Raw genomic sequence first — 9,729 nt, 5'->3', positions numbered from 1 at the left:
ATTAGCAATATCTTTTACACACAGTAGCAGACACCTTTTTTTTCATTAATTTATTATCAATTTTACGGAACCAATCAACAAATTGACTCATATGTCATATCTAAAGTTTTAAGGACCAAATAATATATATAATTTTATGTAGTAAAACTGTAAAAGGGATTCATTTACATATAATATGCAATTTAGAGGTGGAAAGCGCAATTCTCTTATGTGAATTATCCCATTAATATTGTTTACAAAAAGATCCCAAATGGAGGGAAGATAGAGATAGGGGAAGCAAGGAAAGGCAGAGAGAAGCAGCAATGTCTTACATGTCTGCTTCGACAAGAACCATCCTCTTCTTATCTCGCTCAACCACCAAACTCTCCTTTTTCCCTTTCAAACCCTCTTTCTCTTCTTCTTCTTCTTACCCTTCCCTCACTCTCCATTTCACCAGAACCAAATGCACTCTCCAACACCAACCTCAAACTCTGCTTCGCCGCAATGTCATCGAAGTCCTCGAAGAGCGCAGCCTCCTCGACTCCACCACCAACGACTCCGCCCTGAGATCCTCCGCAGCACCATCGCCGTCATCCTCCTCCGGCGCCGCTAATTCCCCGCCTTTGAAGGTCTACTGCGGCTTCGACCCCACTGCAGAGAGCCTCCACCTCGGCAACCTCCTCGGAATCATCGTCCTCTCCTGGTTCCGCCGCTGCGGCCACCAACCCGTTGCCCTCATCGGCGGCGCCACCGCCCGCGTCGGCGACCCCTCCGGCAAGTCACTGGAGCGGCCGGAGCTCGACGTTGCCACACTAGAGAGGAACACGGCAGGTATATCCCAAACTATCAAACAAATTCTAGGTCGCTCTCTGAATTCGAACTTGGAAGGTTCTAAGGTTGTGATTTTGAATAACTATGACTGGTGGAAAGAGATTAGTTTGTTAGAATTTTTGAAAAATGTTGGTAAGTATGCTAGGGTTGGGTCTATGATAGCTAAGGAGAGTGTTAGGAAGAGATTGGAATCTGAACAAGGAATGAGTTATACTGAACTCACCTACCAGTTGTTGCAGGGATATGATTTCTTGTACTTGTTTCAGAATGAGGGTGTGAATGTTCAGATTGGGGGGAGTGATCAGTGGGGGAATATAACTGCTGGGACTGAGTTGATTCGGAAGATCTTGCAGGTCGAGGGCGCTTATGGACTTACATTCCCTCTTTTGTTGAAGAGTGATGGTACTAAGTTTGGAAAATCGGAGGATGGCGCGATTTGGCTTTCACCTGCGATGTTGTCACCTTACAAATTTTATCAGTATTTTTTCACGGTTCCAGATGCAGATGTTATTAGGTTTTTGAAGATTCTCACGTTTTTGGATATTGAGGAGATAGCTGCATTGGAAGGGGAGATGAAGAAACCGGGTTATGTACCTAATACTGCTCAGCGCAGACTTGCTGAGGAAGTTACAAGGTTTGTTCACGGAGATGAGGGTTTGACTGAGGCACTTAAGGCTACAGAAGCATTGCGGCCTGGATCTGAGACAAAGTTGGACTGGAAAACTATCGAGGGAATAGCTGAGGGTGTACCATCTTGTTCTTTGGCTTATGACAGTGTTTTGAACTTGTCATTGGTAGATCTTTCGGTCTCTTCTGGTTTGTTTGAGAGCAAATCTGCCGCGCGCCGCTTGTTGAAGCAAGGGGGTCTTTACTTGAACAATAACAGAGTGGATAGTGAAAATAAGAGGATCGAGGAAGCAGATATAGTGGATGGGAAAGTTCTCCTTTTATCTGCTGGCAAAAAGAATAAGGTGCTCGTCAGAATAGCATGAAAGGGAATTCTTTGATAGCTGAATATTCTTTGATGACTATTTATAATTGCAGTTTTGTTGTCTTCTTATGATACCTTTGATTTTTGCTGCTAAAGAATAAGTATCTTTATCGGTTTTGGCATGTGATGGATGTTCTAATATGGTTTTCTAGCATGCTGTTTTAATTTTTTTTTTCTATTAGTGGTAAAATGTAAAAGCAATGCAGATGTGCATTCATTTTTTGAGTATCTAACATTGCAATTGTAAACTTTTGAGTATAGTGCCTCTTGATCTTAGAATACAACAACAGCTGCCGCGGTTAAGCATTTCAGCCTTTTCTTGGCTAGAGAATATTGAAGTAAATACATTGAGTAGTTATTTTTTAGTATTTTCCTATAGTATTCAGCATAAGTTAATCAACTCAGAAGATATTTGCAGTTTTGAACGTTACTCCTCTGCTGGCATATTTCAAGTCTTGCCACATAACTGGCAGTGTTTATCGTAGTTAAATAGTGGTTGAACAAATTGGGGTTTTGTTCGCCTTCCATTTGCTCGACCTATTGATGTGAATTTATATGCCTATGGAGAATCATTATACTGATGACTGATCCTTTTAGAGAGAGAAAAAGAAAATGTTCTCACATAGCCCTGCCTAAAACCAACAACTTCTGGTTTCTAGGCTTGTTACCAATATAGAACCTGTTGTGGTTTGTTTGGGGATCTGAGACGTCATTGAAGAAAAAACCGGACGAGGATACTCTAATGGTATTGTCTCTGTTAAGGTATGCTTTCTTTACCTATCCTTGAATAGCATTACTAGTTCTATTAGTATCATCCATCCTCATGTTGAATGGTTGGTTTGTCATTTGTTCTAAGGGCATACAACTAGGTATTTCTGACTTCTGCTAGTAACAATTTTCATTGAATCTTGAAAAGGAAAACTCAACAAAAATGCTTTGCTTTCATTGGTTTAGATGTCTCTGATTTTTCCCCATTGAGTATAAGAACTTAGCTGACCCCACCAAGTGGGATAAGGCTTTGTTGTTGTTGTTGTTGAGTATAAGAACTCACTTTAAGATAAAAATAAAAAAAATAAAAAATCCCTAGTATCATATCAGAGTGGCCACTTTCTAGGGTATCCCCTTTACCTTTTCTTTGTTGTCCATTAATTACATTCATCCAATTGAATCTAGGAATAACCATTAAACATATGCATTCTGAAATATAGAGCTTATTTTCCATTTCGATCTGCACTTAGGAAATGGTGTTGAGGAGTAATTCTTAAAAGTGAGCAAGGTATGAACCAGAAACTTTTGCCAGGATACTTTGTATGCTAATATTTTAGTAGCAAATCCCTTCCTTTAGTTTTGTACCTTGTTCAATAATTTTACATGTGCTTTTCATGATTTTCTCTATTTGGAGTCTAGTGAGAAGAAAAATTATTATTTTGATAAGGATAGTCCTGGACTCCTGATCACTCTCTAGGTGAATTCCCTGTTCACGCTAATTTTTCTCATCAGAAATTCACAAAGCACATACTGGTTTTGGTGCCTGGTCCAATAAGGAAACAGATTTTTTAGCAATGTTGTCACTAGCAGACCATATCAATCCTATTTTAGTACTTCTTTTATTATAATTACATTTAATGAATAGTACATGAATTGATTTGGAATGACCAAAATACTAAAGATTTGATTTTCTTGTTTCGTATTTTTGCATCAATTTTTGATAAGAAAAACAAAAAAGGGCATTTGCAAATTACTGTTGCTAATATGAACATTTATGTTGAATGCCTGCCTCTTGGAGGGGGAAAAAAGTGAAAAGTAGTTGAGACTGAAGCATAAGCTATGCTGAAATGGACATTGATTAGGAAGTTGGTTGTGAAGTTGGACATCGTTATCTCCTTTGTAAGTCTTGATTGCCAATGTTTGAATGCAATAAAACTATGTTTTCATTTGTATTTATTTCCTGTATGTGTATATTAATTTCATCCTATCAATATAAACTAGTCTCTGTTGATACAGCTTTTACACACGGAATTCATGCAATCTTTATCTACTTTCTTTCCACTCAACAGGCATTTGGCTCTGAAATATTATTGGTGCTTAGTAAAATATTTCTTTATCTACTTTCATTCCACTCAACATGGCATTTGGCCCTGAAATATTTTTAGTGCTTAATAAAATATCTTATTCTGTTTTGGAATTTGACCTTGAAAATAACTAAGATCAAGGATTATAAATTATAAACAAACAACAACAAAGCCTTGTCCCATTAGGTGGGCTCGACAGTAGTGGCTGGAACTTGTTGCGTATATTTCGGAACTTTACTGAATAATTCCTAATCGTGGAGCTAATTATATGTTGAAACTTCTGGGCTTATATTCTCTGGTACTGATTAGGAAAATGTAGTGTATATTTCGGAACTTTACTGAATAATTCCTAATCGTGGAGCTAATTTTTTTCAGTAAATCTTTTTTGTTTCTATCTATTTCATGTTCTTGTGCACAGATGCTTTTGTCATTATTGGAGCTCTTCCAATGAGTTCCTCTCCGTCTTTAAGTTCTCCATAAATTCACTTTTGTCATTCACCATGCAATTTTTGCTAAAATTACTAACTTCTTTTTTATGTACTGAAATTGGATGAATTCTGTATTTTATTATTTGTTTGAATTGAATAGAAGTATCTAAGTTTACTTGTTTGTCTATGATGAACAAAAAGAAGTATCACTAAAGACCTATATATGTTCTATTTTAATTTTATTTTGCTATTAAAAAAATAAATAATTTGTTTTGTTGAGTACGTTATCTGTTTGATTTGGTTACAAATTGAAACAGGTACTTGACTCGAAGCCAAAGCAGAATTTAGCTAGTGCTTCGAAAGGTCCCTTATATCATGTGTTGTGTTAGAAAAATTTAAAATTTTCAATCTCATATTCTTTATTTTGCTTTTCTTTGTACTCGATAATCTCTTACCCAAATTGGAAAACAATGTCTTACTCATGAAATTTGCATAGTTTTATACTTTGTTTGATATGTATAGTAGATTGTAACTTCATAATTTTGTTTTCAAAATTCAGAAAATGAAAAATCATTCAACATAAGAAAATTCCCAAATTGCTTTATGCAGTCTAATGGATATTCCTATGCACTAGATAATCATGGCTTCTTTCTTTTCAACGCTTCTTTCTTTGCTTCATCCAATATCTCCGGTAATCCGCATGTTATTTCTGTTATACTTCCCAATGTTGTTTAAATCATTTGAAAGTTCTAATTTTGCTACTTTATTCAGTTGTATGTATTGGTGTTGTTTGATTGGTTGTGTGTCCCTTTGATGATCTTGCTTGGTGTATTGTAGTGTTTTCTGTTTCTTGATTCTCAATGAAAAATGAAAGCTTGACAATTTTCCTTTCTCAATTAGCTGTTAAGTTCTAGTTTGATATGATAAACATAGTTGAATCTGTTTTTACTCTTTGTTGAGTTGTGTTGAGTTGAGTTCAGCTTAATTATGTTATTCTTGGTTGCCAATGATTACGTAGCTGGTTTCAAGTCTGGATAATCAAGGAAGATTTTAGATGAGATTGGAGGAGGATAAGTTATCAGAGAGAAAGTAGCAATAGCACATGTTGAAGAAAAATATGTTGTTCAGATGGTTTTATGTATTTTCTTGGAGTAGAAACAAATGATAAATTTCCCTCCAGAAAATGTTAATTTTTTGTTACACATATTTCAAAACTGATGCAAGTGTTTTATTTTTTGTTTCTTAATACAGGTATTATGGACATATCTTTGTTAAATGTGCTCTCCAATGGCATATCCTCATTTTTGCATCCATCATTTTCTGGAAATATGAACTCAAAACCTGTATCAATGTATTGCCAAAATGCAGAGCAGACACTTAAGTTGTTGAAGCCAATTATCGACACAAGTGTTCATTCTGATATATCTGCTGATGAAGAGATTAGAAAGTTATTTGAGGAACTTGGGTCAGTCTGTTGATGAGTTGAGGGAGCTTTTCGAGAATTGGCATCCACTATCCAGTAAATTTTACTTTGTAAGTCCTCATTAAATCCCTTAATTCACAGATAGAGAAGAGATATTTATTTTAAGGTGTGATCTTCGGTTTTGATTTTGGAAGGTAATGGAGGAAAAAGCAAGGGCTTGAAGTAATCTATTTTACTCTCTAAGACTTTCCTATCCTTCCAAAATTAAATTTTAGAACTCATAAAATAAGCTGAGCTTATATTTGCAGTGATTGATGAGTACTAACTGCTTTCTTGTATAGTTTTCCTGTTAAGTATGTGTTGATTATCATTATTTCCTCTTTCTTGATTACTCGGTGATGCAAGCTGAACCGTTGATAGCTAGAGTTCAGTCTATAGGGTTCAATATTTTGCAGAAGCTGAAGGCTTCACAGCAATGTCTACCTGATGATTTGGGGTATGATATGACATCAATCATTAAGGAAGCTATAAATGAACAACTGGAAGGCGAAGGACCAAGTTCTGAGATTCTAGCAAATATTGCCGAGATCCTCGACTTAAGGTCTAATCAAGATGTTTTGATTGAAGCTGTGGCCCTTGAAAGGTTGAAGGAGAATGCTGAACAAACATGGTACTCCAAGAAGGAGCTGTTCCACCATTAGTAGCTTTATCACCATCAGGCACCGCAAGGGCTAAAGAGAAGTTTTCTCTTTATCTTCTTTGTTTTGTTACAAAATGTGGTGACTGAGATTTGGTTCTGTTTAGGCCCTGTCTCTTCTGAATCATTTTAGAGATCCAAGGCATGGTGGTGCTGTGAGGGGCTGATTCTTTGTTACCAACTTCTTCTACCATCCAAAAGGTTTTGAATGGACTCTTAAAGAATGTTGCTAATTTATATATTTTCAATTTCTTGTAAAGAGAATAAACATGGATTATATGTATCCTCTTGTAAACAAACCTTACAAATTATACATGTAAATCTTCCTTGTTACAAAAACATGATCTCTAGCTTTTGTTGCTGACTTGTACAAGTTGTTCAATGACATTCAGTTATGTATTAACTTCCAATTCAGTTAGCCAGGGATCTGATCGATCCGGACCTTCTCGTCATCCTTCGATTTCAAAGGGGCAAGGAAGCGCTCTTCAAGTTCTGAAAAAATTGTTGCCTTGATAACAGCAATAGAAACTAGAAAGCACTTTATACTTGGAAATAATTGAAAGTACTGGCAGGGAGCCAATACATGTAGTATTAAGATATTTCTTGATTCCCTATTGTTTGTATTCATTTTTCAATATTTGTATCAGTAGAGGTGAAGCTTCACACTAAGTAGCTAAATAATCGTTATGTTATTTTTCTACAATTTCTAAACCCCAAACTCAAATCCTAAACCCCAAACTCTAACCCTAAACCCCAACCCTCAACTCTCAACCCTAACCCCCCAAATTCATAAACCCCAAATCCGAAACACCAAATCCTAAACCCCCAACCCTAAATCCTAAATCCCAAACTATAAGCCCTAAACCCCCAACCTCCAAATCGAAATCCTAAACCCCAAACCATAAACCATAAACTCTAAACCCTAAACTCCAAATCCCAAATCCTAAACTCCAAACATTAAATCCTAAACTCTAAACCACAAGTCCAACCCCCAAACCCTAAACCCTAAACTACAAACCCTAAATCCTAAATCCTAAACCCCAAACCCTAAACCTTAACCATAAACCCTAAACCCCCAACCTTAAATCCTAAACCCTAAATTCCAAACCCTAAACTCCCAACCTTAAACCCCAAACCATAAGCCCTAAATCCCAAATTCTAAATCACAAATTCAACCCCCAACCCCCAAATCCTAAACCCTAAATCCCCAACTCCAAACTCTAAACTACAAATTCCAAACCCTAAACCACCAACCCTAATCCCTAAACCCTATATCCCCAACCCTAAACCCTAACGGACAAACACTCGACGGTTAGTTAAAGTATTTAATTTGGCGATTATTAGTCATAAGACTATTGACTATTAAAGGTTTATCATATAATGAATATACAACAAGTTTACTAACAACTACACTTCATGTTGTTTTCTATAAATTTTCTTTTTGAAAAATGATATTAATTATTGTTTCAGAGCCAATAGGCAGTAGCATGGCACATTAACGAATTCCACCATTTCTATTATTTAATTCCTTGTTATTCCTACACTTTCATTATTTCATATTGTTTTTATTCAAAATGTTAATGGGCATTTAAGGGTCATTGCACTTTCATATCGTTCACTACATTCATTCCCTTACCGTCGGATATGCCCTGCACCGCTGATCGATGACATGGCCAGTTGGAATCCATTCATTTCATTACCAAAATTAAATCATAAATTTCATTGTCACGGTTGAAATTAAAGTAGCAAAAGAAAAAACCCAAGATAATTAAGTGCTCATGTATTTTGGACCTCAAATTTTCATCCTTTTGTAATTAACAGAATATTTAACAAATTAAAGCACACAAGACGAATATTCCTCTAATCACACATGACGCGACTGAAATAACGACCCTTTTTTCTCAGCCTCACTAGAATAATGATAATAATAAAAGATAACAAAGACAACAGATGTGGTAGATTATGTTGTTAAATTATTTTATTATTCTAGAAAGTAGTGTGATAGTTGACTTATGTTGAAAATGATATAGGAGTTACTTCGATTTATATTTTGTTTTGACAATTATATGCTCCATTTTCTGTGTTGAGTTTGTTCTTTCTTAAAAAAAAAAAAAGTAAAACCTGTTTAAGCTATATATATGAACACATCAGCCCCTTAATTTCATTGTTTAAATTTGCGTACAACATATAATTACGGATCAAGCGGCAAATTTTTTGCTTGAAAATATACTTTAAAAAAATAAAGATTCGTCACCAAAAGTAGTCAGAATTCTAGCTATTTCAAACACTCAAAGCCGCGTGTCCTTCTTAGCTAAGATTGTAAAAATATAATAATAACAGTGTGTTATTATATTTTGATTTAGAGGGGAATAGATTCGACTAAATTCAATGGATTGGCTCACCTTTGCATCATTATGATACTATATAATTATACCAATGAATTAATGATTTTGTTTTAAATACTGACAAGCCTATGATTCTATTATAATTTAAATTTTATAAATAAATAAAATTTTAAAAATTAAAATTCAAAATTCAAAAAAAATTATTTCTACATTTATTCTAATCACATTTATAATCCACAGTAAAAATAATTCATACAAAATCTAATCCCTTTCTATTCATTTGAAAACAGTCAAATCTCTTCCTCCACAAATCCGCCGTCTCCACGTATTTTCGACGCTGCCGCTCATTGACCACCATCGCATCTTTCGTCGTGCTGTGCGACCTTTTCCACGCATCTCGTCACCGTCCTTTTTTCGTCGACGTCGTCGCCCACTGTCCCGACGCATCTGCACCGCTGCGGCCCCCATCCGTTGCGACGCAGCCACCTCCGGTCCCCCATTCGCGATGCGCGATCAACTATTCCGATCCATGGCGACTCCTCCACTCGCGATGCGTGGCCTTCGTGGCTTCCTCCTCGCAACGTGCCACCACGAGTCTCCCACCGTACATGCAACACCGTCTAAGATGTCGTCGCCGGTCACCCTACGACTCTTCTTCTTCTCCTCTCCTATTTGGTTTTAAATGATCATTTTAACTAGTTTTTTTTCCTATGTTTTGTATATATATTTTTTTAGGATTTGGATGATTTTGGTGGTTTTTTTGGAGTTTGGACATTTTTTTTAAAAGAGAAATTAGAATTTACGTAATAAATAGTAAAAGATGAATTAGAATAAAAAAATAATTAATAATCATTAATCATTAATCTTTTTAAAATTAAAATAAAATTTAAATAATGAATAATTAATAATAATTAATTAGTATAGAATATAGTTTAAAAATGTTTGTTGACTTATTATTAGTTA

The 9,729-nt window shown here is 35.6% G+C and overlaps 2 protein-coding genes across 5 annotated transcripts in view; both read left to right on the top strand.

Moving 5' to 3' along the window:
- Positions 1–6,392, top strand: part of LOC107646193 (mediator of RNA polymerase II transcription subunit 7a-like) — an 18,067-nt gene extending 11,675 nt beyond the window's left edge. For both annotated transcript variants that reach the window (XM_021104266.1, XM_016350397.2), the window contains exon 7: positions 5,553–6,392. The gene's annotated coding sequence lies outside the window, so the exon portion shown is untranslated. The remainder of the gene's footprint in view (positions 1–5,552) is intronic.
- On the top strand, positions 147–6,392 carry LOC107646190 (tyrosine--tRNA ligase, chloroplastic/mitochondrial). Of its 3 annotated transcripts, XM_021104264.1 has the most exons (3): positions 147–1,781; positions 2,461–2,563; positions 5,670–6,392. In XM_021104264.1, exons 1-2 carry the CDS (start codon positions 303–305, stop codon positions 2,515–2,517), a joined length of 1,536 nt encoding a protein of 511 aa, XP_020959923.1. In that variant the 5' UTR covers positions 147–302; the 3' UTR covers positions 2,518–2,563; positions 5,670–6,392. The 3 variants fall into 3 exon arrangements, with proteins under 3 accessions (XP_020959923.1, XP_020959924.1, XP_016205880.1); XM_021104265.1 differs by lacking the exon at positions 5,670–6,392 and having other exon boundaries at positions 2,399–2,480; XM_016350394.2 differs by lacking the exons at positions 2,461–2,563; positions 5,670–6,392 and having other exon boundaries at positions 148–2,111.

The sequence above is a fragment of the Arachis ipaensis genome, chromosome B06, assembly GCF_000816755.2.
Source record: "Arachis ipaensis cultivar K30076 chromosome B06, Araip1.1, whole genome shotgun sequence".
NCBI classification, from domain to species: domain Eukaryota; kingdom Viridiplantae; phylum Streptophyta; class Magnoliopsida; order Fabales; family Fabaceae; genus Arachis; species Arachis ipaensis.
Note: the sequence above shows the minus strand (reverse complement) of the source record. Positions and strands in the feature narration are given on the sequence as shown.